The 26,002-nt window shown below is 39.8% G+C and overlaps 4 protein-coding genes across 4 annotated transcripts; 2 read left to right on the forward strand and 2 right to left on the reverse strand.

Moving 5' to 3' along the window:
• Nucleotides 1-103: 103 nt before the first annotated feature.
• LOC102709559 (3-oxoacyl-[acyl-carrier-protein] synthase I, chloroplastic) lies at nucleotides 104-4,434 on the reverse strand. The gene is made up of 7 exons (XM_015836235.2): nucleotides 3,789-4,434; nucleotides 2,374-2,805; nucleotides 1,930-2,103; nucleotides 1,467-1,580; nucleotides 1,261-1,362; nucleotides 857-923; nucleotides 104-576 (listed from the first exon to the last, which is right to left on the reverse strand). Exons 1-7 carry the CDS (start codon nucleotides 4,242-4,244, stop codon nucleotides 509-511), a joined length of 1,413 nt encoding a protein of 470 aa, XP_015691721.2. The 5' UTR covers nucleotides 4,245-4,434; the 3' UTR covers nucleotides 104-508.
• A 2,221-nt stretch (nucleotides 4,435-6,655) lies between these two features.
• On the forward strand, nucleotides 6,656-10,121 carry LOC102722007 (sm-like protein LSM1B). The gene is made up of 5 exons (XM_040523673.1): nucleotides 6,656-6,957; nucleotides 8,688-8,756; nucleotides 8,848-8,963; nucleotides 9,051-9,113; nucleotides 9,675-10,121. Exons 1-5 carry the CDS (start codon nucleotides 6,897-6,899, stop codon nucleotides 9,750-9,752), a joined length of 387 nt encoding a protein of 128 aa, XP_040379607.1. The 5' UTR covers nucleotides 6,656-6,896; the 3' UTR covers nucleotides 9,753-10,121.
• An 8,385-nt stretch (nucleotides 10,122-18,506) lies between these two features.
• Nucleotides 18,507-21,072, forward strand: LOC102722291 (protein LURP-one-related 6). The gene is made up of 3 exons (XM_006652269.3): nucleotides 18,507-18,805; nucleotides 19,828-20,070; nucleotides 20,499-21,072. The coding sequence occupies exons 1-3, from the start codon at nucleotides 18,581-18,583 to the stop codon at nucleotides 20,628-20,630; spliced, it is 600 nt and encodes a 199-aa protein (XP_006652332.1). The 5' UTR covers nucleotides 18,507-18,580; the 3' UTR covers nucleotides 20,631-21,072.
• A 54-nt stretch (nucleotides 21,073-21,126) lies between these two features.
• Nucleotides 21,127-24,911, reverse strand: LOC102709839 (pentatricopeptide repeat-containing protein At2g06000-like). The gene is made up of 3 exons (XM_040523211.1): nucleotides 24,876-24,911; nucleotides 22,221-24,050; nucleotides 21,127-21,820 (listed from the first exon to the last, which is right to left on the reverse strand). The coding sequence occupies exons 1-2, from the start codon at nucleotides 24,909-24,911 to the stop codon at nucleotides 22,326-22,328; spliced, it is 1,761 nt and encodes a 586-aa protein (XP_040379145.1). The 3' UTR covers nucleotides 21,127-21,820; nucleotides 22,221-22,325.
• Nucleotides 24,912-26,002: the final 1,091 nt, after the last annotated feature.

Genomic DNA, 26,002 nt, shown 5'->3' on the forward strand with positions numbered 1-26,002 from the left:
GTTATACAGTAGTATGAGATTATCTGCAAAGTTCTGTGGGGCTAGCTGCACTGTTAGTGATTCTTTTCCTAGTCTGCGTGCAAATCTTATACCGTAACCGTTCGTCAGAGAAAAATGACTACTGTAAAGATTTATCTCTTGAAGTTTATTCTTTTTGGGACGATGCTAGGTTACCGAATATCACGGCCCTTTTATCTAGGGCAGCATATCTCGGTTCTTGAGATGATAATTTTTTTCATTTTTTGAGATTTACAGCCTGCAACGACAGATTACACACGACAAACTAATTTGCTGCTGATGTCTTTAGATATGTTACATACTCGTAAAACATACACGGGGAGCACCCGAAAAGAAAAAGGCATCTAACAATCATAACATCACTCAAATCAAAATTTCTCCCTTACAGATGGAAGCCGGTGGAATCAAATATGCTACACCTAGCAATTCCTAATTATCAGCTGCCAGAAAATGCCGCGGGCTATATATATATATTTAAGGAAAATTGGAGTCATGGCTTGAATGGTGCAAATACTACCACTGAATTGTGCCCTCCAAATCCAAATGAATTAGAGATAGCTGCATTGAAAAGACAGCAAAAATGTCAAGACAAGGAGAGATGAGTTGTCAAAACATGAGTAAGTTGATGCATGCAATTCGATCGAACAAGTGGCAAGGAGATCAAGAGGGATCATAAACTTCTCGTTTTAAATCTAATTTATTGTGCTCTCTCAGGTTGACCTTTGAAATGTCAGTTTTTTCATGAAATGGCAACCATAATACTGTCAGATGAGACGAAGAAAAGAGGACCAGGGCAAGATTTTCTGGCGGTGATTTGTTCAGGGATACAGAAACTCACCAACATTCACTTCATGCTGCTTCTTTTCATTGGCTACTGTATCAAAATCTACTTCAGGCTCAGGATTCTGCAAAAGGAGAAAGACTGAAAATTGACTCGCAGGCATCTTGACAATTAATCAATTAAGTTTTCAAAAATAAATTCAGTTTACATTCCACCATGAAAATGGAAGCTCATAGAAATATGACAATAGCGAACTTCTTATATTTGACTGTTGCACAGACGAGAAAAAGATGGATTGCAAAATCTGACAATGCTTTAACTATATTAAGAACTCAAAACCCTTTTGACATGAAAAAGAGGTTAAAGTAATGATTGCCAACAGTCTTTTTGCCTCAAACTTCATCAATTTGCATGAACCATCAGAAAGCAAATGAGATTCAGAGAGGATAACGATTACTTACAAACTGGTTAATAGTAGGATGCACCCATCCAGTAGTTATGGCTTTGACAGCGGCAATAGCTTCTAACCCACCAGCTGCACCTAGGCAATGGCCTATCATAGACTGACAGAAGGAAGAAACAAGCAATCAGAGGAAGACAACTACTAAATAGCACTTTTCATTCAAAAGGTTATGGAACAGCATGTTGTAAATGCAAATGTGCAAACCTTCGTTGAATTGATTTTAATATCAGATGGGTTCTTGAAGACTTGCTTAATTGCTCTTACTTCAGCCAAGTCACCAGCAAGGGTTGAAGTTGCATGTGCGTTGATGTAGTTCACCTAAAAGACCAGTGAAAGTAAATATGAAAATTGTTGATTTGCATCAAGAATAGAACAAGAACTAAAGAAATTAGCATTACAGTCAAATCAGTGACTCAAGAATATAAAGTTACAGAAATAAAGATAAATGCAATGTTAATAGGCTTTCAAAATGGGCACACACCTAAAAGGTTTTGACAATCGGATGAAAGATCAAACACAATGAAAATATCTTACCCAGGGACCGCTCGTAATGCAGTAAGAGATTTAGGTCTATCTTTCAATTCAGTCAATGTGTTGATTTTAGACTGAAATCAACTTCGAAGACCTTTGAACTAAACCTGTTGGAGCCTATGTTTTATAGAGTTACCTCCTCTGGTGCGACACCAGCGTCTTCAAGGCTTGTAGTAATACAGGATGACACACCCAGTCCATCTGACCTAGGATCAGTCATATGGTAAGCATCACAGTTCACTGCACCTCCCAAATATTCAGCAATTATTGGTGCATCCCGCTTCATTGCATGATGCAGGCTCTCCATGACCTAATTCACCGAGAACATCAGTGATTTAGCATATCAATGAGAGACTAAGTTGTTTATTTGACCAACTAGAAACTCTTTATTCAGTATAATAATTGATAACCCATGTCTAAAACTAACATGATAATTTAACTCGGAGAACTTTATGAGCAAAAAACAGTAAAGATGGAATCAAAATTAGTAAATTAGTGGAGTATAAACGACAGTCATTCTACTACATATTTTACAGTTATAAAGCATGAAACTGGCATAATTATACTGACGAATGCATACCAGTACACCAGCACCTTCACCCATAACAAAGCCATCTCGCTCTTTGTCCCATGGCCTAGATGCAGTTTCTGGGTTCTCGTTCCTCTGCGATAGTGCTCTACAGGCAACAAAACCTCCAAGGCCAATTGGAATAATTGCAGCTTCAGTACCACCAGCAATGATGACATCAGCCTCACCCCGACGTATATGGTTGGCAGCAGCATAGAAGCAGTAGTTGGAGGTTGCACAGGCTGTTGAAATTGAGTAGTTTGGGCCCATAAAGCCAACATCCATTGCAAGCAATGCCGAACCCATGTTAGTTATAGCATATGGGATAAAGAAAGGCGAAATTTTCTTGTATCCCTTCTCAATAAGGTTTTGAACACCATCGGAAAACACAGTGAGGCCACCCATGCCAGTTCCCACAAGAACACCAGCCCGGACTTTGTCAAGCTGTTGAAAACAAAAGGCAATTAGGGTTAAGACTTACAAAAGGAGAAAATTATGCCGCTGCAGACTGCAATGCATAATGAAGTAATCATGAAAAGAAAAACATGCTGCGACAAATAAAAAATTGGTTGTTATACCTATTAAAAACAAGATAGCAAGATCATATAACACGTCTAACCATTACATTCATCAGACAACTCACTTCTCTATTACTCTGCTGTTTGACTTAGCAGCCTTTTTAACGATTCCAGAAAACTGCTAAGCAACGAACCTATGAGATCTACCAATAAGACAGGTGAATGGATTTGTTTTGAGGCTGTTCATCTGCAGTGATCTAGCAGATCATAAGGAAATCAAATTCACGTAATAAGGTAATTTCTGTGACATCATAGGTTCCAGAAAACCAGGAACTTACAGCAAAACCAAATCACAAATCAATACTTGTTTTTCCTTGGAGCCAATATCCATACTAGAAAACTAACCCAACTTAACTTAGGTTGTTCTTAAGGGACTGTGAAAATATCACAGCCAATAAAATAATCTACTTATTCTTCCCTTGATGACTGCCTATATAGATTATAGGTAAAATTGTTCAAGCCATATGTAAATCTCCCGTCACAAAAGATTTAGACTAAAATCAAATAGTAGTTTAGTACACAGTTGGAGTGATATTTCCTAGGGGGGTTTTAAAAAATACAAGGGTAAACATTTCGATATAGTCTTACTTTCTATCATACACAAACTTATCCAAATTCTTACTACCAAACCAAATGTCTGCCAAAATATTCCTGATGTATTTATGCAAATCTATTTGTTTCTCGAAGTGAAGTGGATGGTACACATGAGCTACGCTATTGCCATACTGTCATATAATGCATAAAAAAGATTGAACTTTACACGAAAGAAACGCCAATCAGAACGAGCACCAAGGAAAAGCCCAATCCTAGCGCGCCATCTCCACGTCTCACTCTCACTCAGTCACTCACCTTGCTGTGGCCATCGGAGCCTTTCCCGAGCCCGGCGTTCTCGAGCGCCTTCTTGCCGCTGACGATGCAGTAGCGGAGGCAGTCGTCGAGCCTCCGGTCGTTCTTGCCGTCGATGTAGCCCTCCGAGGAGAACCCGCGTATCTGCCCGGCGAACCTCGTGGGGAAGCTGCCGGCGTCGAAGCGGTCGATGGGCCCGACCCCGCTCTCCCCGGCCAGGAGCCGGTCGTAGAAGGCGTCCACCTCGTTCCCGAACACGGACACCAGCCCCATCCCCGTGATCACCACCCGCTTCCTGGGGTCCGTCTCCCGCCGCGGCGCCGACGAAGTGGCCGCGGCGGCGGCGGCACGGACGGCGCGCTGTCGCGGGCGAGCGTGGCGCCGCGGGAATGGCGACGGCGGCGGAGGGGAGATGCGGAGCCCGAGCGTGTGGGCGTGCGCCTGTGCCTGCGCCTGCATGGTGGGGGAGGTTGGAGTGGAGAGGCCCGGAAGCGAGTGGCTGGTGGCTAAATAGTGGCGGCGGTGGAGAGGCGGCGGCGCGGCGAGGGTGGCGGTGGCGCGCGCCGCGCGGCGGTGGATGGATTTCTTGTGGATTGGATGGGGGAAGGTGGGTCTTCTCCTTTGTGGGTGTTTTTTTTTATTAACTTCAACCTTTGTGGATGTTTATAGAGTTTATATTCTCCGTTATGTCTATATTTACTAGTAAAATTTAAATTTTAAATTCTCGTAAAGTTGATTTTAATTTTTTTTATATTTTAGTCTTCACTTTTATATTGCCAGAAATATATATATATATATATATATAAGTTTCTCATAAATTACTTTTTAATTATCAACAGGCTCATCGTTTGGCCACTTTCTATAACAGGTCAATTGACATTTGCAAACGGCAAATAATTTGTTGATAAAATTTTTATTTATGTGTTTTTAATGATTTAAAAGCAAAAGCTAAAAATTAAACTATGATAAAAAAAACCTCTCAAATAAACTTTAAATTTAAGGTTAAAAAATTAAATTTTGGTTTGTAATCATAATCAAAACGGAAAGAAACAAAAAATATCAGCCCCCTATAATCCATTAGCATTTTCATGTGTTTGTGGTGATGGTTTGTTGCCTCGGATCAAGGATCTTGACGACATGAGTGCATGGCTAGTTTGTTTGCTTGGAAGCATAAAGGAAAACTGGTAGAACAAGCTTGAAGTTGCTTTATCGAGCGCCCTACCTTGGTCTTTCACACATTTTATGTGAATTTGCTGATAAACTAACTCAATATTGTATCCGAATTATGAAAGTTTTTTCACTATAAACATGTGCAAAATTATAGTTAGAAGAAATAGATTACAATTTTGTTTACTTTTGTTTCAAAGTTTTCGTGTAAAGCCCAAAGTTGTTTTTGGAAAAGTCTAAAAACAACTCTAATCTCAAAGATTCAAATTTCAATAACCAAGTCTAATCTTAGGTATTTTGGTTTACATGTGGTTGATCCTAGAAGTGAGACAGAAGTAAAATTCCCTTACATGCTCTGCAATTAATTTTTCTAAGACTATAAAAAAATGAATAATTATCTTTGTAACTTACGACATGCTTGGATGAACTGAATACGGCTACGTAACTATGGCTCATTGTTGTAAGAACATTTTTAATGCAAGTCCTTCCTAATAGTGATCTCACATGTCAGCCCATAGTCACACAGAAAAAGTCTATTTTTACTAGTGCATGGATCTTCGGGTGTAGTCTTAGTTTTATAAGCTAGTTCCTAATATCTTTTATAGCTTAGTTTTTTTCAATATATAAATAAGCCCAAAACTTTATGCTAAACATCTCAAAAATAAAAAAAAAACATAAAAAATTCAATCCCACTTACCCCCTCGCGCAGTCACTTCCTTCTCCCTTCACTCCATTGGTGGCGGTGTTGCCTCTCCCCTCTCCTCCCTGGCGACACTATCCCTCATCTTTCTCTCCTAGACTAGGTCCTCGAACAATAAGTTTATGAGACGGTCAAGACAGCTACACTAGCACTAGCAGTTAAGGCGACTTGCTTTAGATTTGGTCGCTTCTACTACTTTTTCGACTTGTCCACAGCTAGAGCTCATTAGAGGAGATCAATATGAGCAAAAACGCCGACCTCTCCCTTCTTGTTGTTGACTTCTCCTTAGTTTATGTGTTATTTCTTCTTTAATTCTTTTTTTCTTTTTCTATTTGAACATGAGTTCATGAGATTGGCTGCAAGGGTGATTTCATTTGCCTTTTCTTTCAGTGACTTATTTTCATTTAGTAAATTAGTTTGTGTGCTTACACTTGAGTCCGCGATCTCTCTTTTAAATCTAACATGTCATGCGCGGGATACCATGACACCCCTGCAACCCATGACTCTCACTCTATCTATCACCGGGCCCTCTTTTGGTGTGGCACCATAAAACCACGTAACAACATGAAACATCGTAAATGGCCTAAGCCACCACCACAACAATGCCTTTAGCAATGTAGGCCGGGTTCAAACAGTAATCAAGCTACAATAATATCGTATAAGCTAGCTCTTATACCAGGCAAAACAAGTAACTAGTATAGTAAACAAGAGAATAATCAAGATGAGGTAATAAGTCACCTGGTCTTAAACGTCAGTAGATCCTGTAACGTAGGATCAGACCAATTTATGTATATATATATAATCATCGATTTATGGATTCATAAATAGCAAAGCTTACTTATCGTGATATTAACCATCACGTTACATGTGAAGTTTTAGAATGCGATCTCAACCGGGAGAAACAGCTAATGACTAGCCATGGTGGTCCCCACAGGTACACGACCCCACCGGTCAGTGCCACGTCACGCCTCTTATCAATCAGCACCCTCCTCTCTGGCTCGCTCGCTCTCTCTCCCAATCTGTGTCAACCTCACACTTGACGATAGTTATAGTTCAATCACCGCGAAACTTTACTCCGCCTCGTCGCTTCATCAATCGATCCAAACCCTAGCGCAAATCCCCTCTCTCCTGGCCGGAATCGCACCGGGGCCGTACAAGCTCCACTCCCCTCCCACCCGCGGGCGGTCTGGCCTGCTGCCGCCGCCGCGATCTCTAGCGCCGCCCGGATTTGAGGGTTCCGCGCGATGTCGTGGGCCGGGCCCGACGAGATCTTCCTCTCCACATCCCTCGCCGGCTTCCTGGACAGTGAGATTCTTCGCTCTAGCGTGGGTTTTACTTTGTTTGCTTCAAATTTGTTTTTTTTCCCGGATGCGCCAAGACTTTTGGTTTTTCGTGTTCTTGGATCCGGTTGGAGTAGGTTCCGCCCTGTATGGACTGTCGAACGCTGTGCGTAGTCAGCGCGACAAGTTTCTGCTGATCTTGATGGTTTCGTCAGTTGTTTTGGCCCAGAAATCGGTGAACTTTTATCACCAAATTACTGCAAATGTGATGCATTTCCCTTTGGTTCATTGAAAGGTGGGAGCTTTAGGTAGATACTAGATTATGCTGGCTGGTAAGTGATAGCTTCTACAAACCGCACACATCGGTACCGTTGATACCGGTTGATTTATTAAGTTGCTAGTTAGTAAGGTCCTATAGTTTGTACTTTCGCTGTGATATTGCCAAAATGTGCAAGGCCTCTGTGCAAACTTCATTCTAATCAAAGAAAAATATGATCAATTGGAACTTAGTAGTGTAGATTTAAAATATCAGCTTGAATGTGTTCAACTAAACCCCCATCAATCAACATAACTACATAAGTCATGTGGTGTCACTCATACTTATTCTGTAATCTGCACAGGAACTTTTGTGTGTTCTTTAGTTTCTAGGTGTTTGTTATTATGCTTTACTTAGGCTGCATTCGATCTACAGTGAAAGGGAGAAAACTCCCCTTGTTTCTTGTGAGGGCACGCTTACCAAACTGTTAAAGGGTGTGTGTTTTGCAAAAAAAAAAGTATTTCTATCTAAAAATTGGTTTAGAAAATCGTATTAACCCATTTGTCAAGTTTGCAATAGCCAATACTTAATTTATCATTCACTAATGAGATAGGTCATTTTGCCTCACACTCAAACTCACCTTATTGTAGAATGTATCTTTTTTATGTTTCTTGTTAGCGATGCTATAAAAGATTATGTACTTTCATTGACCTGAATATAAAGTTTATTTTTGTGAATTATTAATCAATAGCAGTTTTCCATTTGAATATAATAAAGCATGTTCTTTAAGCTTTTCATTTGATGGTCACTGAGGACTCTACCTTAGTATTATGTGTTGCATAGGTGGACAGTTGCCCTGATATGACTCCTCGACGTATGTCCTGTGATTGTAATTATTTTACCAGAAGAAGCTTTGAGCTTTTGATGCTTGTTAAACAATGTTTTATTCTCTTACTGGCATGCTGGGAAGAGTGATTGTACTATTGAGGCAGTGTCAAGCTTCAGATACTGTTGGTGTCACATACTATATATTTGGGTAAACCATCACTGGAGTTGAACAATACCAGTGATTTTTGTGAGGTGTTCCACTGAAATTTTACTCGGTTTTTATTGGTTTCCTGACATCTTGTAAATCTGTGTACTTTCATGCTATGCTCATTTGACACTGTATTTTCAACCAGTTTGTTTGATAATGACATTTACACCATGTCAGAATTGGCTACTTTTGTCTGCTAGCGTTCATCATTGATTAGTGTGAATAAGTGTATTTGAACATTTGTTTGATTGCTTCACAACATTTTGGGTGATAAGAGTACTTGGATAACATAGTATTTTTATCTATAACTATTAGCCAAATATATGAAAACATTCACACTTGTAGAACATGAGTAGTGTTGTGACTACTGTGTTGCGTCCGTTCGATACTGAAATTCACACCAGAAGCATCCCTTGTTTATTTTGATAATTGTTGTTTTGTTCACATATCTTCTTGGTCTCAGAGAAACTTATTGTCCTACTACGAGATGGACGGAAGCTGCTTGGCACACTCTGTTCATTTGATCAGTTTGGTATGCCGCTCTTCACAATCCTCTTTCTTAACATTGTCTCATCTCGAGTTTTTCTGCCATAAGCTTTTGTTAACTTTTTTTTACCTCGCAGCAAATGTTGTTCTTCAGGGTGCTTGTGAACGAGTAATTGTAGGGGAACTATATTGTGATGTTCCTCTTGGGCTATATGTGATCCGGGGAGAGAATGTTGTATTAATTGGAGAATTGGTAATGATCTCTGCTGCACAAAAACATGATGATAATCAATTACATTCCCCCGTATTCATGCTATAGGTCTGGTTTTGGATTGAGCAGGATCGTGAGAAGGATGAACTCCCTGCTCACATGACTTGTGTTTCAGAGGCTGAAATAAGAAAGGTACAAAGTTCTACTAGACATAAGACTATTCTGACTTCTGAAACTGTAGTTTTTTCTGGTGTTATTAGTCAGCTATGTACTTCCTATATGCCTAATACAATCATTGTCCGAGGAAAAATTGTTACTTGGAAAATTTTATTCTTCTTTGCTCAATGCCCTGAGGCATTTTATCATGCTTGGACAAGCAACATAGTCTTAAAATGTGCATGGATAACAAGACATGGGAAGATTTTCTTAGTAGCTTCCAGTTGTGAACTTATGTCCCTGAGATCATTTGCGTTGTTCGGGAATTTTTTATTTTTTCTATAATGTCCTTTATCTATTACATCAGAACTTCTTTATGTAACTACTGCATAAAGATCATGTGCCCTTCCTGCTTCACTAACAACTGGCATCATGCCATATGTGAAGAATAAAGAGGTACAGCAGACAATTTGGTATGCATTTTTCCTGGCAATGCGTTGCAGGGTGTAGTCTGACATAGGATCACTAGATTCATGACCTCTTAATATTGTTATTTTATATTTGAAATTGATAATATGTTGCATCTTAATTATACAGGCTGAGAAAGCAGAAAGGGAAGCAAGAGATCTGAAAGGTTCAATGAGGAAGAGGATGGAGTTCTTAGACTTTGATTAGAATGGATTGACCATCTTGATAGTTGCTGCTCCCACTATGGCCGCAAGTTTTTAATGGCAGCCTCTGCTACATATGTGGGCTAATGAAAGCCTGATTGCGTTGTATCTCATGTTACTTGTTCAGCCAGGATGCTTTGGGTTGGAGATTTCAGGAAACATACTCTTTTACAGCGGTAATGTACTTGTGTTCTTAAAATTTCTTCAGATATCTCTTGTTACCCCCCCTCCTCTTTTCCTTGTCACGTGAAATCTGTGGAATTTGCGTTGCCACCCTTCTCTGTTTTCGCGGTCACATTGTCCTAGATCATCTTTAACCTGCCATCTTCGGATGGAATGGCAATGCTTAGCATATTGGCATTCGATCTGTAAACTTAATTGTTCCACTGTTATCTTTTCTCCATCTCCTATGGTGATTTTACCCCTTTGGAGAATTGCTGTGCGCCTGTATCACATTGCACTACAACATCGTTCAGCTGTTCCGGTGTGGGCATTGGCAATATTGCAGCAATGTCTCCAGTCTGTTGCTCCTCATCAAGCATGTAGTTGGCCTGTTCATGCTGCTGCTGTCTCGCTGTTTTCGCTGTATCCATCTAAAAGTATGCATCAACGGATGTGGCAGGGCGCTGCTGCCACCGGTATCATGCTGTGTTTTTTTTCTCTTTTCCTCCAAAAAGCAAAAGAAAAAAAGAACACCACTCACCACTGTCTCTGTACTGGAGATGATCTGACATAATACTACATCTTGTAGTGACCTTAGCAATGATATAACAGGCATAATCAGACAAGGTTACATGCCATCCAATCACTGGTTCATCCTAGCATACACACCATTAGGGATGAAAACGATCGGAGCTGGTCGGAAGCGGTATCATATTTTAATAATATTTTTGGAAACGGTATCGGTATGGTCGAGAAATTTTCATGTTTATGAATTGCACTCGGTAAGATATCATTTTTATATTATTATTTTTGAAAAACGGTATCGGTACGGTCGGTAAATTTTCGGTTTCATCCCTACACACCATGCATCAATCAGGCAACCAAACCATCCATAATCCACTTGATCGATCAATCAACAATCAAGAGGGAAATCCAAGAGAGTTAGGCCGTCATGACCCCCCAGAGTTTCTTCATCAGAGCCGGTGGCTGATGGCTCTCCCTCTCCTCTTTTCAGAAGCAAAGCAACCAGTGTTTGCTTTGGGGATTTGGGTTTTCTTTTTCCATGATAAGGTTGGCGAGTATTGAATGCTGGGATCATGCCCCTTGGCTGAGCAGCGCACATGGCGAGCAGGACGCCATGAGTGAAGCTGGAGCTGGAGCTGCACTATCCCTGTCGTCCTGGGCATTCAAGACGGCAACGTGCAATTTGGTAGTGGTTTGGATTTCTTTTGGATTAGATTCCCAACTAATCAGCTCCAGATCAAGCAAATCAAAAGCTCCTTCTGCCTGCCACACACACAGTGTACGAGCACAAATGAAATCGTTAATGGCGGGTCAGCCAGCTCCACGTGAGATCGCCCACTGTGTGTACCTGCTCGAAACAGGCCAAGAAAACACATGGCAGGTTGCCTGCACTGTTCATGCTCCAGCTGAAAATCCTGGATGAGTGGACGCGACAGAAAAAATAATATATGTACAGAGTTTTAGGAGGATCTGTCTGAATTTGTACAAACAGGAGTTGCGCATGCAAATTTTTGGAACTTCTCATATGGTTTTCTGACAAATGAAGGCATGGATAAAATTATGGCAATGTCCCACTGGATGGCTACTGCTGGCTGGCTGATCTGTCGGGTATGATCAAGAATTCAACATCAACGCTATCAGCACCAAACTGATCACCAAATTGATGAGTGATGGATCAACAATCCGTCGGGTAGTACAAGCTGAAGTACAGATAATTGGGTGGAATTTGTAGAGTTCATAATTTCATATGATTGAGGTTACAATAGCACGGTATACTGTTCTTCAGTTCCATTGCTTCAGAAACAAAACAAAACGGAAATGAAAGCAAAATGAAAAAAGAGAAAAAGAAAGTTGAATAGAAATGCGTGGTTAATAAATTGTCGCATACTATGTACTAGGAGTGGTGTTCTTGATCATCAGTTCATCGCATGGACGAGGCAGCTATGGCGCTAGAGGCCTTTTCCCGCGCGCTTCAGCAGCACGGCCGGCACGAACGGCGCGGCGAAGGCGTAGGGGTCGACGGCGCCGCCGCCCCTCCACGGCGCCGGCGCGTCGGGCACACCGAGCGGGCCCGACAGCGCCGCGACGCAGAGCTCCGCGAGCCGCCACACGGCGCGGCGGAGCCACCGGAGCCTGAGCCGGCGAAGGCACAGCCCACCGCGGCCGCCGCCGCCGCCACCCGTCCGCGCGCCGCCGCCGCCGCCGAGGCGGACGACGACGACCTTGCGGCGGGCAACGCGGCGCGGCAGGCGGAAGCAATGAGGCCGTTGCGCGAGGCTGAATGCCGCCGGCGCCGGCGCTGGAGCCTCCCCCATTTTAGTTTCTTGGCTGGGGGCAGGCTCGTGAGCGGTGGCTAGCTAGCTGCTCTCCGGCGAGGCGAGGCGAGCGAGCTCACTTTGTAGGCGCAGGCGGAGCTGAGCTGAGCTCGTCGTCGTCGCGACGTCGCCTTTTGTGGTTGGCTCGCTGGCTGGTCGTGTTTACTCTCCATCGCTCTCGTGCTGGCGTGTATATAAAGAGAGGGAAGGGACATGGACTGCGTGGTTGGTGTGTGCGCATGCTATCATTTCATTTATTATTAATATATAAAAAGTGAAGGAATGGGGATTAAAATTTTTATAGAAATGCTTTACTCCTTTCATTTTATAATAGCATCTAAAACACTAAATTAACTTCGTCAAATCCATAATTGAATATATTCTTATACTATATATATTTTGTGTTGAAAATGTTGTTATATATTTTTTTTATAAAATTGGTTAAACTTAAATAGATTTACTTTAGGATAAAACTAAAATAGTTTATAATGTGAAACAGTGGGAGCATAGATATTTTTTTCTCTTATAATCATTCGAGGTATTCAACTTCACACACTTCTACCAACAATGCAGTAATATAGTCAATCATTATAGTTGGTGATTGTTTGGCTATTTGATGAAAAAATCAAATGACATATTTACAAATGAAAAATATAAATAAAATTTTTATATACGTATCTTTAAATTTAAGGTTAAAAATTCAACTTTTGGTTTATAAGCATAATTAAAAGCGAAAGATGAAAGTGATAGTAGTAGTTCCACAATGATCAATATTTTCTCGTGGGCCAACAAATGATTAGTATTTTAGATAAATCAAAAATAACTCATCGCAAAAGATTATAAAATAACAATAACAATCTAAACCGAATTTCCCTCAAAACCTTAATCGTATTAAAACCAAATATCTTAAAACCTGGTTTTATTTTTCTTATCCAAAGAGCAAACGTTGTATAGTTAAGTGCTCTAATTTAAAGCGTTGTCTTTTTTTTTTGAGCTAATGAATTATCTCAGACACGCTTCTCAAATGCCTAAACGATACGATTTTCACGATAAAAAATCTTTCTTCGTCAAATTCTTGACTCAGTTCCATCTCTCGAGTCTCGTCCATCAGTAGGCGTTAGGTGAATCCATACGAAACATGTACCGATCGATCAGAAACATTAGTGTTAGTGTACATGGATGTAGCGTAAAATTCAGGTAATTAAAGCTTAATACTGTTATTATAGGACTTAACAGTAATGCAGGTTTGAGTAAATGTAGCTATCTAGCCTTTGAAAATAGATATCGAATTACTGGTGTGGTTGGAGAGCATGCTTCGTCCTTGTACGCCGGCCGTATACGCTACGTACGTACACTCTTCAGTCTTCAGACATAATATATAGTACGTGTAATAGTAATTAAAACACGTTTTTCAGAGCAGATTATGCTCATGGTTGGTGAAATAAAAAGAAAAGAAAAGAAACAAAATCTTTAGGGCCATGTGAATGACTCGCCTTCTCATTTTGTTTTTGTACTACTACGTACCAAGTCCTGGTTTCAGTTTTCTATATCGGCCATGCACGTTTGTCTCTGCTCCGATCAAAATGTAGAATTAACAAATTAGCAAATACTCACAGGCACTGTGCCATTGTCTCAATCTAAAGATAAACATGGTATTGGACAAGATCCATGGTTATTAATCTGTCTCAATCAGTCGCAAAGACCGAATTAATGGGGACAAGACAACAGATGATAGGACTACACAGTTGGTGCCAACTGAAAAATAGAGAAAATAACACCAATCAAGCATGGATAATAGTCATGTTAATTATGAGCTATGAGATCGACTTGTGAATAACAACATCAACATCATCAAGTCCACAGAAAGATCCTGTTTATCTTCCAATACATCTCGCATTATTTTCATATATGGCATGCAATGCTTAATGGTGGTCACAGAGTTCACAACGCGCACAAAATTAAATCATGTAACCTCCAGCTTTAGTTCTTCCTATAAAAGAGAACGTGTTCTAGTTCGTGGCTTTGCTTTTAAGAAAGCAATATTACGCGCTAACAAATCCAACTAGGAAGTGAAAATGTTTTTAAAGCTTAATCAATTGACTCCCAGCTGGACTGATTTTAGACCCCTAACAATTAACACAAAGTACTTAAGTACACAAGTACAGCGATGCTTACAAAACAATAGCACGGAGTACACATATGCAGTGGATGCTTAGCAAAAGAGACGAGTCACAAGTTCAGCAATTTGAATAACACGTTGCTTGCCATTGTTTTACGATAGGTAGAATACAGTAACTGTCTAATGTAATTACCCAACACCCCTCATTTTTTTTGTTTGTGCTTATAAGTCAAATTTTCTTTTATTTTAACCATAAATTTGGAGTTAATTTTGAAGTTTTTTTATCATAACTTATTTTTTAGTCTTGACTTTTAAATCTCTAAAAACATGTTTATAAAAATCTTATTCACAATTTATTTTCTATTTGTACATACGCCGCCATCACCCCCAATCCTACGTACTCCTTCTGTTTCATATTATAAGAATTTTTGGATTTATCTAGATTCATCCATGTATCAGTGTATATATTTTATATATGTGTATACAAGACTAGAAAATCTTATAACGTACCACGGACAAAATAGAAAACAATCGTGCGTCTCTCCAGCAACGCCGAGCCAAACGATGCAGCAGCAAAAGTGTTTCTTCCTCACTGCCGGTTTCTCTCTGCATCTGCTGCTTTGGCAATTGGCAGCAGTGCATCATGCAACGACGGGAGCTCAGGACGACAGGGTCAACTAGAGATGGGTGATGTTTTTTTTTTTTTTTTTGGGTCACTCGGATAAGATGAAGTGGTGTCTAATCATTTCACGTAGCCGGTCATGGAGCTTGGATTGAAGCAGACATCAAGTTTCAAGTTAAAATCTAGCTTTCTACTTGGATCTTCTGGGATTCATGCTCGGCCGGCTGAAGTGACACCCCGTATGGCGGCTCTTGAGCATAGAATATTTTCCAGCAGGTGTTGATACTTGTACGTATGATAAATAATCAATCCGTCTCAAGATATAAGCAATAATGAAGTTTTTTCACGTGGGTAATACTTAAGTTATATGTCTTATAAGCAACTAAAATTATTTTTTCTATTATTAAATAACTAAGGATAAAAGGATTAATAAGATAATAAGAAATAACACGTAAATTGATTCTGAAATTAAGCTGCGTCTTACAACAACTAAACAAACAGTTTATGTACCAGATCATCACAGATTATCTGCTAGACTATAGAGATAAATTAGATATTTTTATAAATAAATATAACTAATAGTTTGGAACAATTATCCTAAGCAATATAGTAGAAAGAAAGTTTTTTTTTTGAAGGAAACATATTTTTTAGAGCCAAAGAGCAAATAATTGACGGCAATAATCAAGTCAGGCGGCTGAAAAGGAACAGGCCTAGCCGGCTAGCCCGCGCATGGACGAGATGGAGCGGAACAGCGAGAACTGACAAGCCTCGTGCGTTCCGCGCAGCCGCCGGAGGAAAGGGCCCAAGTAGGCAACGGGTTGAGGATGCGGCCCATGTGGGGGGAGCCCACACCGGACCGCCTACACTATCCAGCCCGGGCCACCATGACGTGCGGCATGGTCGGTATATGCGTCGTTTCGCATAGTGATTTCCCCGAATCGGCGAGCAAAAATAGACTTCGCACTTTTTACTTGTGCGTATATTTATAAATTATTTTTTTATCATTATTTTTAGGGTTTTTAATTATTTTATTTTTTAGCTTTAGCTTTTAAATCGCTAAAAAAATGAATATAAAATTTTATTTATAAATATGTCATTTGTTTTTTTTTAAAAAAAAACCAAGCCAGCACCACCAACCACCCAGTACCTCTCCTCTGAATGGCCTTATCTGTGACAACAACTTTCTAACAATTTCGGGCCAATATCACGAGGCACCCAGTCTAGTTTCAAAAGGCGGCAGCATGTGTGAACACTTAGTCTTTGCGTTTTTACTTATGATTATAAACTAAAATTTGAAATTTTAACATTAAATTTGGTGTTGATTTTAAATTTTTTTTATCATAGTTTATTTTTCAATATTGGTTTTTTTAGATCTCAATGTTTTATTCCTAAATTATTTTTTATTTGCAAATAAGTGTACTGATTTTTTTCACGAAAAAGCCAAAATGGGAGCCTCTAAAGGATTCTGAAACTAAAAGGCAAGAATCTCCAGCTTTATATATTCTGAAACTAAAAGACAATAGGATGGCACAAGTTTATTTAAGCTTACCTTTGGCAAGTGGTTGCTTAGTCGCAAAGGTTCAATCCGCAGGCATCATGAACAATTCCGAGATTGGTCCCTTGAGACGTTAGAACACCGCTATTAGCTGACTGCAAATGTCTGGGCAAGATTCCAAAAATATTTGACGATGTTCAAAGATTTTCTGTTCTTTCATAGCTACGAAAAATTATAGGGTTAGGCAAAGAACCTGTAGGTTAGGCACTCTACACCAAAGCTTTACAGAAGTTCCAGGAAAGATCAGAACCAACTCATGCATGTTTCTCAACACAAAAAGTTAAATGAACTGGGTCAACTTATGGAGAAGTTGCAGTTTAGTACCAAAAGTCCAAAGCTGGTATACCAATTACCGGTTTCCAATTATCTACGAGACAAACTGTTTCACCTGTGAAGAACAGTGATATAGAAGGAAGAACAAATATTTCTTGATATTTGTTTTGAATTCTGATCTATTCTAAGCTTCATGCGTGCAGTTTCATTAGATTATACTGAACTTTCATAAGCCACCAGAAAGTACGGAGTGGCAGAATCACAGAATAGGGAGAATCCTTATTATCTCAAATGAGATATGCATCAAGAATAGGGCGCAGTGTGTACTTTTTGTTGCACTTCACCTCAGAAGTCAAGTATCCTGAGAATCAACAGCCACAGCCTGCATGATTGATTGCGTGAAAACGACTTGCAAGAGATGCCCTTCAAACGATGCAATGCAAACAGTAGCAAATTAAATGTATCTCTAAACACGCAGAACAAAAGATAATATTAATTTGAATACATAGAGAGAAATTGCTTGCACTTCACTTAAACCATTGCCCTTCAGTGTTTGATTTTGGGAAGCTCTTACCCTTGGTTATGGAAAAAACAGGAAGAGAGATGAAGTCTCTCAAAGTGCACAAAATTAGATGGAATATCAGGAAAAAACATAAGATTAACAAGATTCAAACCTTTTAATTTCTTGTTGATTAACCATCTTTCGCATGCTTCATTTTGGTGTCTTCCCCGTATAGGACCAACCACACTTCTGACAATTTTGCATTTCCTGGCAAGAAAGATAAATTTTCTGGCCTATATTCATCTTCTTTTCCGCCACATATTTCTTTCCACAATCAGCTAATATCTAGCTGTTTACATGTTAACCCACAATTTTCTACTTGTCACTTGATACGTAATACTAACCAATTAATACTATCAAATATCCTGGAAGATTTTTATATGCTGATGATAATGCATCGGTGAAACAACGTTGATGGGATTTCAACCATTTGATACATAAGTTAAACACATAATAATTGATCACTTGGTCATCACTGAGAACACAGATGTATGGGCCATGCAAGAGGATAAAGCAAAGCTAACTTTCTTAAGACAAAAGGCATATGTGTGATAATAAAACGGTGACAACTAAAAAAGTTCAGTCAAATCATCATTTAGCCCATGTGCTGCATTGCATGCTCCTCGCTCATGAAGTCACTATTTACACTTTCAGGAAATATCATACTACAAATTTCTGACAGAAAACATAGAGCAATTTGAGATGAAAAATTGAAAAGAAACAAAAAAAAAGGATGTGTCCTAAAAATTTTTTGCATTCGAATGTACAAAAAATCACTTATGTGCAAACACATTGAAAGGACATTGCTTTAAAATAATGGGCAAGAACAAACTTATTGGGAAACATCACTGCAAAGATGTTCAAACGTTTGACAAAGCCTATTCAAACAGAGTAGGTTTTGACGAATTGCTTTATGTGGGTATTTTATCCAACTTGCAGGACAAAAGAACTTGCTGTGAATCTGACTTCCCATTGTAAAGAATGTAAGAAACTCTCCATTCTTGTATCACAGCACCTAATGAATGCTCCTCTTTGCTTCTTACCTTGGGTAACTGCCTCTATGGCTCAAGCTCTAATATAAGTACCGGCCTGGTGGACACTGAACATGCTTGAGGCAACACACACACACACACACACACACACACACACACTGAAACAGGAATACAATCGCTCTTTATTTTGTGAGCAGTTTCAAGCGCAATGGACAACAGCATGCCTGTAATTAGCAAGATTTTTTGCTCAAGTACTTTGACAACACTGATGATCAGGAGAAGGCCTATAGTCGTGAATGGTGGTGGCTTTGTTGTTACTGACCTCAGTAATAACGTTGTTTTCATTGTGGACGGCTGTGGAATGCTTGGATCCAAGGGAGAACTACTGGTGAAAGATGGGGATGGAGAAGAGATACTGTTTATTTCTAGAAAGGTAATGGATCATGGACTCATGGCTGAAAGATTGCAACTCTTGCAGATATAATCTTCTTACATATTTCATAATTCTTTGAGTTTTGAGAGCTACACCTGAGTGAGAATTTATTGAATAGGTCTAGAACTATTTGTTGCTCTATAGGTGTTCTGACTCCTATGAACTTTGTGATTCCACAGAAAGCTTGTCTATATATCCCATTATTTTTGTACACTGGACAACCCTTAAATATTGAATAAGCTAGAACTCTTTATGTTCTGGTTCAAAAAACCTCAAGCACTTATCTTGGTAGAATACAGAAACATAATTGTCACAAACATGATGATAACATGGATATATGCTCTACAGTTACATCCTATATTTTTGTTTCAGATAACCATATCTTTCATATTAATTGAATGCTCTCCAAGAAGCTCCCACCTTAATTACAGGTGAGAAAGCTAGGCAATTTTCACATTAATCAAAAAAATAAAAAAATAGTAGAAATTCCCACATTAATTGGAGAAAAAGAATCAGCCTTGACTGTCCAAATTGTGCATCTGGTTTGGATCAAAGGTTGCTGCTTATACAATGGATGGAACTTGGCTTCAAAGTTCAAACAGTCATCTATAACACTAATAGGATTCATGCACGCGGTCCTTTTGCAAAGCAGACTCTTACATGCATGCATGTCTGAAACATGCCGTGTAAACCGCCATGCATGCATGAATATTTTAATCATGCCATGTAACTAAATGCAAAGTTCTTTTGTTGCACATGATGTAGGATGGAATACAACGGATGTTTTAATATCCAAATTTACATTTAGACTAAAACTTAAATTTGGGATTTAATTTTGAAAGCATGAAATTAGATGTCAGCAATATCACAATCACTCTTTAACAATAAGATGTAAAGAAAATAAAAAGGGTCCAAATGGAAACTAAATTCATATAGTTATGCTTATTTAAATCAGTCTGTTTTTTGAATTCTATTACTAGTACTATGCATGGTTAATGTCTAGTAAAAATTACATATTGCAGGGAGGAATTATCCAGGCACTAAGCACATGGAACAAATGGAATGGGTACTCAATGGACTACCAAGGAAAGAAAAAGTTGGTATTTAGCCTAAGTGATCCAAAATTATGCATAACAAAAGGTGCTCCAACTAGAATACACATTGAACACAAGAGGCACTGCAAAAATTGGGACTTCGAAATCAGTGGATCTTTTGCAGATAGAGACTGTACAATAACTGATTGCTCTGGCAAAATAGTAGCCCAGGTATGTCATCCATACTTTCTTATAATCCCCTACATGCAAATAATTGCACCTCTGAATTAGCAGGTTGTATTTCTTTTATAAAAAATCACTTGTTATCAATATGCATACATCCTTCTGCTTCAATCCTCATAGGCTCATACACAGTTAACACAAGTGAGCTGTGGAGATAGAGATCCCTTATGTTATGATTCAGAAGAATCATTCATAATAGCAGGAAACTAAAGCATACTCTGAAGTTTGAATAATACAATGAAGGCTGGGGGATGTGTTTAATTACGTCCAGTGATTTTGCTTGCTATGTACAAGTGAACGCAAATGGGTTTATGCCAAATGAACATTTTGCTGGCATGCATGGTGTAAGCATGCAGACACATATTTGTGCATGTGAGAGAGATCTAACATGCGACGCATGCTATTTCATTCTGTAGATGGGGAAGAAAGAGCAGATAGGATGCAAGGACTTCTACCATGTGGTAGTGCAGTCAGGCTGTGACAAGGCTTTCATCATTGCGGTAATGGCAGTTCTTGACAACATCCATGGAGAATCCACCAGATGCTGATAGTATCAAGTGATCTTTTCTTGTTCACAGAACACAGCAGTGGTTTTATGTTCATTATCACTGATCTTGTCAACCAACTACCTGCTTTAGCCTTAAAGCAGATATCATTCCATGTTCACTGACCCTATCTCATTATCAGCTAAATCATGTCAGATTTAGTCAGCATTTATTGATATCGTGACGGCACTCCTTTGCACAACTTCAACTGCAATCCTTTCTGAATTGATGAACAAGGTAGTTCCAGCTTACAATATGTAATCTGTACAGTGGAAAACAATTTCTAGACCTACCCTTCATGCTGGAGGAATAAAAACTCCTAGCAAGGTTGAACAAAAAAAGGGCAAGAAATGCTTAATTGGTCCTTGAAATATCGAAAGGTGTTAATTACTAAGCCTTGGCTTCTCTGGCATAAACAATCGCAAATACAATGCATCCAGTAATAAACGACCTCCCTTAGCTTCTTTGATAACCCCTGTTGATGAAAATTCTATGACAAGTTGCTAAGTCACTCAATAGGTCATAGAGACATAGACTATGTTGGGAAAACTATAAAGTTAATAATAAATACTGAACAAGATTCCCTAGGAAAAGAACCCCAATAATCATTCCAATGGGGAACTTAAAAATTGCACTACCAAAAACTGTGCTCAAACTTTGATCCGAGTTGTATATTATTGGAAATATGAACAACCATGTGAATGGATGATCAAAATGATCAACTATCTCCTAAAAAATTTCTATACCAGAGTGAATAATGCACAAGAAAAACTGGAAACAAGTGAAGTACCTCTGCTAGAGGGAAAATTACTTCACGCCATTCTTCAAGCATCTAGTCTTCAACTGCTACTCAACCTCATTTCAGTTAACAAGTCCAAAAAAGCATGCTGCTGACACATGGCCAAAGTGACTGGAGATCCAGGAAAGCGATCAGGCCAACCAGTTATACATGAGTTGTTTAGGGGCATCCCAAGAATCGATAGAGCGTAATTTATCACAGAAGCAACCCCGATGAAATTTGTAGAACTGGCAGCCATATATCTGACAGCTTCACTAAACACTGGGAGACCAAATGGCTTGCTTTTTACTTCTTTGATCAGTGTGAAGTCGTTTTCGATTAGTTTCTTAGTAGATCTGGTCTAGAGGCAACTAAGATCTAATGTTGACATTTGAGATTCTCTTATCTGAATATCCTGCAAAATAAGTAATAAAAAATCAGTATAGGGCCTTCCACATTTCAACTATGTAACTAGACTAAAGTAGAGTCTATAATACGACAAAATACTAATAAACTAACAATCCTGCCAGTTAAATCTCCATTTCGAGGGGAGGGGGTTAGCACAGTGCAATGAAAATCTTGTTCAGTCTGTCAGACTTGAATTATTATCTTTGATGATCCACTGTGTACTGAACTAAAATGGCAAGGGGGTGTTATGATGGGAACTAAAGCTATTAGACCAAACATGTTTTCTAATTCTAAATTGATAATTTGAAAACTACAAGTTTGGATGGGAATGAAAATAGTTCGAACCTTGACAGGATAAAACATATATCTCTTAAAGATGTGCAGGAGGGCTCTAATTCAGAACTCACCAGTCACTACCACCTCTTATAATCTTTGCAAGTTCCAGGTGTTCCGCGATACATACCGGAAACAGTCAGTGTGTTCTTTCTTCCATTCTCTCCTACAACATTCAACTACAAAGCTACTGAAATATCTAGTCTTTGCCTCACAGGAGAAGGAACTTCCTGAATAGATGAAACACCCCCTGATGCAAGACGCATTACATGATCCACCTCATTTGGCATCCCGGCCTTCAAAAGGCAACTAATAAAACAATTAACTGTAATGTTGTCAGGGGAACAACCAGCCTCCACCATTTGATGGAAAATCATGATAGCCTCTGAAATCCTGCTCTTCATGCAGTAACCAATTATTAGAATAGTATATGTATACTTGTCAGGACGACATCCTTTTTCTTCCATGCCCTTTCGAATCAAGTTTGCTTCATCCACCTTTCCGCACTTGCAGAGTACATCTATCACTGGGTTATATATAAACGCTTGTGGTGCAATGTCAGGTCTCAAGTTTAATTCATTCAACAGACCAATCGCTTCCTCTGATCTGTTCTGCTTACAAAGTGAGTGTATTATGATAGAAAAGGTGTACACATTGGGCTGAATGTGATGCTGGGCCATCTCACTCCAAATCTTCAATGCATCATCAAGTTGCCCACACCGACAATAACCATCAATCAAAGAACTAAATGTCACAACATCAGGAGGGCAGCGAAGTCGCATCATTTGCTGATACACTTGCACTGCAGAACCCATGTCGCCAACTTTGCCATATCCATTTATAAGCACATTGTATGTAACCGCATTGGGCATTGTTCCAGACACAACCATATCATCGTATACAGCCATTGCATCCTCCATCTTCCCAGCCTTACAGTAACCTGAGATCACTGAGGTGAATGTCACAACATTGGGCATGCAAACACCATCCCTCTGGAGCCTCTTCAACACCTCATGACCTCGACTCACCTCATTAATCCTGCATAAACCATCCACAAGGATGTTGTGTGTGACAGTATCTGGTGAACATCCAAACTCATTCATCCTTTCAACCAACTCAAGTGCCTTTTGGACGTACCCCACCCGACAAACCCCCTTGATAATGACATTAAAGCTCCAAACATCTGGAGAATATACTCTATCCTGAATCCAGCGTTCAAACAATGCCACAGCATTATGAACCCGTCCATGACCAATTAACAAGCTCATGAGCTTGTTATATGCATATGCTTCTACCCGGCAACCAAACCCTGGTGCCTTCGACAGCAATGTCGCGGACGCATCGAGAAGATTGGCATTTGTGCAGGAACTGATCAGGAAGGAGAGAAAACGGTCGTCGGGCAAGTAACCATGGTGGGTTGTCATTTGGTCGAACAGTTGGAGGGCGTCAACCTGGCGTCCGGACTTGCACAGCACCACGACGATTTTCTGGAAGGAGTGCGCGGACGGCGTGATGGAGAGCGGGGGGCAACGCAGCGCGGTGAAGATACCGAGAGCCGACGAGGAGCACGGCGCGAAACGGAGCGCCGCGGCGGCGGCGAGAGGGGAGGGAGCGAGGCGGCGGAACGCCGGGAGGTGCTGCGGGCGGAGTAGTGCCGCGGAAGCGAGCGCCTTGGCGATCCAGAGCTCGGCCGACGCGTGCGGCGAGGGCGGGAGCTGCGGCGGCGGGCCGACGGCGCTGGTACTGGTGCTGGGGCCGGGGCCGGAGCCGGAGTGGTGGACGAGGCGGACGTGGGGGCGGGGATGGGGCAGGTAGAGGCAGAGGAGGGCGGGGAGGCGGGGAGGCATCAGAGAAGGCGACGGCGGTGGAGGGTTTGGAGGAGGAGGCGGCGGCGGCGGCGGAGGCTGTCATGAACGCACCGCGATGGGACGGAGAGCGGAGGCCATGGACTGTGCAAGGGCGCAAAGGGTTTTGCCGTTTTGGTCCTTCAGGTATTTTCCTCTCGTTTCTTCTTTCTTTTTCTTATCTGAGGGAGCGTTTTGGTTCAAAGATTGAACGCAGTGAACTTATATACTTAAGCAGGTTGTTGGATTATAAAATATATAATGACACAGCATAAGCAAAAACATCTACTAAGTAAAAAGACTATTTGTTGTAAATATGTGCATTCGATCTATCATACGATCATGTTCAGATACTTAAGTCGATATATCTTATAATTGTTGGTAAAATTAATACGGATTGAACGTGGATCTATTGTCGTGTATTTCAAGTTCTAATAGATTTACATAGAGGACTATATTAATAATATTTAGACTATATTTGGCGTGGCTTTGGATCCAAGATTCTTTTAGTGTTAGGTATTTATGAATCCAGATCCAATGTTTGGATGAGCCATTTTCTTACTATTTTAGCTAAAATATAAACACATAAACCATGATAATTTAGCACACTTTAAATTCAGGATTTAAACGTATGTCGAACAAGACCTTAGACAACAATTTTATCCATGTTTAAGATAAAATATAAAACTTTAAAACAACGTAATCTAGTTGAAGTCATGATAAACAATCATATGTCATAGTTTTAAATTAAAAATTTAAGAGAAGATACCGCAAGGGATCCCATCCCATTGGAAAGTAGTATCAAGCTCCTCCTTGGTTTCTATTGATCTCTTTTTTTTTTCTCGTTATGCCTACTCCGCAGTGCCTATATTCAAACTAGATCACCGTACCATCATGTCCCATCATTTCAATCATGGGCATGACTCCACAACCATTGCTAGCACGAGTTAAACCCTAAGCTCACGAGTTCTAACTAGGACTTCCGTATACCAACATCCTAAGCCTAGTGAGTAACTCCATCATTGCTTCCCCGAGCTTCTCTTATTCGACCATTTCTTCACCTGAAATATCACCATAGCCTATAGACAATGGCGCTCGGTTTCCTGCTACCATTGCTTGCACCTTAGAGATGATCGGTGTCGAGCATCACGTAACACCAATGAATATGTCTCTCTTCTACATTTATAAGTTTCTAATCCCATCAATGGTTCTTGTGTTGTGCTTGGTTTTCTTATCATATGGGACAATGTGACATGATTTATGATGTGTGAATTTAATAGGTGACACCAACCGGCCGATGTCCTATATCATGCCCGATATTATACTATGTAAATTGATACATACATATAATAATACTATTTTAACATGATTGTGTATCCCAATGCCCTCTCCCCTAAAAAAGTATTTCATCCATCAACTAATGAGTTTTAATTAAATGCATCTTTTATATATTTTTGATAAACATATAGTTTTAAAACCTATTTTTAAAATCTTCACTATTTTCTCGTTCCATCTCACATGACGGTGGTAATATAATACTTTTATGTCGCGGTCTATACTTTTTTACCATGCCAGTTTCTAAAAACTCTTGCCACGGTAGTGCCACCGGTATAGCAAGACTACGCTGATGTGCCCCGCTAATAATTCTGGTGTGGCAAGATGGTGTTGATTTTGGCCAGAAGGGTTTATTTTTAAAATTAATAATAAAATGTTTATTTAATAAAAAAAATTCCACTGCTTACACAGGTGTACTCCCTCTGTAAAAAAACCGATTCTCCGGTTTCCGTGTCCAACGTTTGACCATCCGTCTTATTTGAAAAATTCTGAGAAAATTAGAAAAAAATTAGTCACACGTAAAGTACTATTTAAGATTTATCATCTAATATAAACAAAAATACCAATCACAAAATTTTTTTAATAAGACGAAGAGTCAAAATTGTAGATAAAAAATGAAAAATTGGTTTATTTTGGGACGGAGGGAGTATTTGGGTTAATTATATGCAGTAGCTGAA

Source organism: Oryza brachyantha, chromosome 4 (assembly GCF_000231095.2).
Source record: "Oryza brachyantha chromosome 4, ObraRS2, whole genome shotgun sequence".
In the NCBI taxonomy this organism is placed as follows: domain Eukaryota; kingdom Viridiplantae; phylum Streptophyta; class Magnoliopsida; order Poales; family Poaceae; genus Oryza; species Oryza brachyantha.

Excerpts from the sequence above, each read along its gene's own strand:
- LOC102709559 (XM_015836235.2), bottom strand. The coding sequence starts at position 4,244 with ATGCAGGCGCAGGCACAGGCGCACGCCCACACGCTCGGGCTCCGCATC. Across the intron at positions 1,363-1,466 it reads TTAAAATCAATTCAACGAAG|TCTATGATAGGCCATTGCCT; the intron begins GTTTGCACATTT and ends TCCTTCTGTCAG. Across the intron at positions 924-1,260 it reads ATCCTACTATTAACCAGTTT|AATCCTGAGCCTGAAGTAGA; the intron begins GTAAGTAATCGT and ends CTCCTTTTGCAG.
- LOC102722007 (XM_040523673.1), top strand. The coding sequence starts at position 6,897 with ATGTCGTGGGCCGGGCCCGACGAGATCTTCCTCTCCACATCCCTCGCC. Across the intron at positions 8,964-9,050 it reads TTGTATTAATTGGAGAATTG|GATCGTGAGAAGGATGAACT; the intron begins GTAATGATCTCT and ends TGGATTGAGCAG. Across the intron at positions 9,114-9,674 it reads CAGAGGCTGAAATAAGAAAG|GCTGAGAAAGCAGAAAGGGA; the intron begins GTACAAAGTTCT and ends TTAATTATACAG.
- LOC102722291 (XM_006652269.3), top strand. The coding sequence starts at position 18,581 with ATGGACAACAGCATGCCTGTAATTAGCAAGATTTTTTGCTCAAGTACT. Across the intron at positions 18,806-19,827 it reads TACTGTTTATTTCTAGAAAG|GGAGGAATTATCCAGGCACT; the intron begins GTAATGGATCAT and ends TACATATTGCAG. Across the intron at positions 20,071-20,498 it reads CTGGCAAAATAGTAGCCCAG|ATGGGGAAGAAAGAGCAGAT; the intron begins GTATGTCATCCA and ends TTCATTCTGTAG.
- LOC102709839 (XM_040523211.1), bottom strand. The coding sequence starts at position 24,911 with ATGCCCATGATTGAAATGATGGGACATGATGGTACG. Across the intron at positions 24,051-24,875 it reads TGATGGGACATGATGGTACG|CCTCCGCCGCCGCCGCCGCC; the intron begins GTGATCTAGTTT and ends CGTTCATGACAG.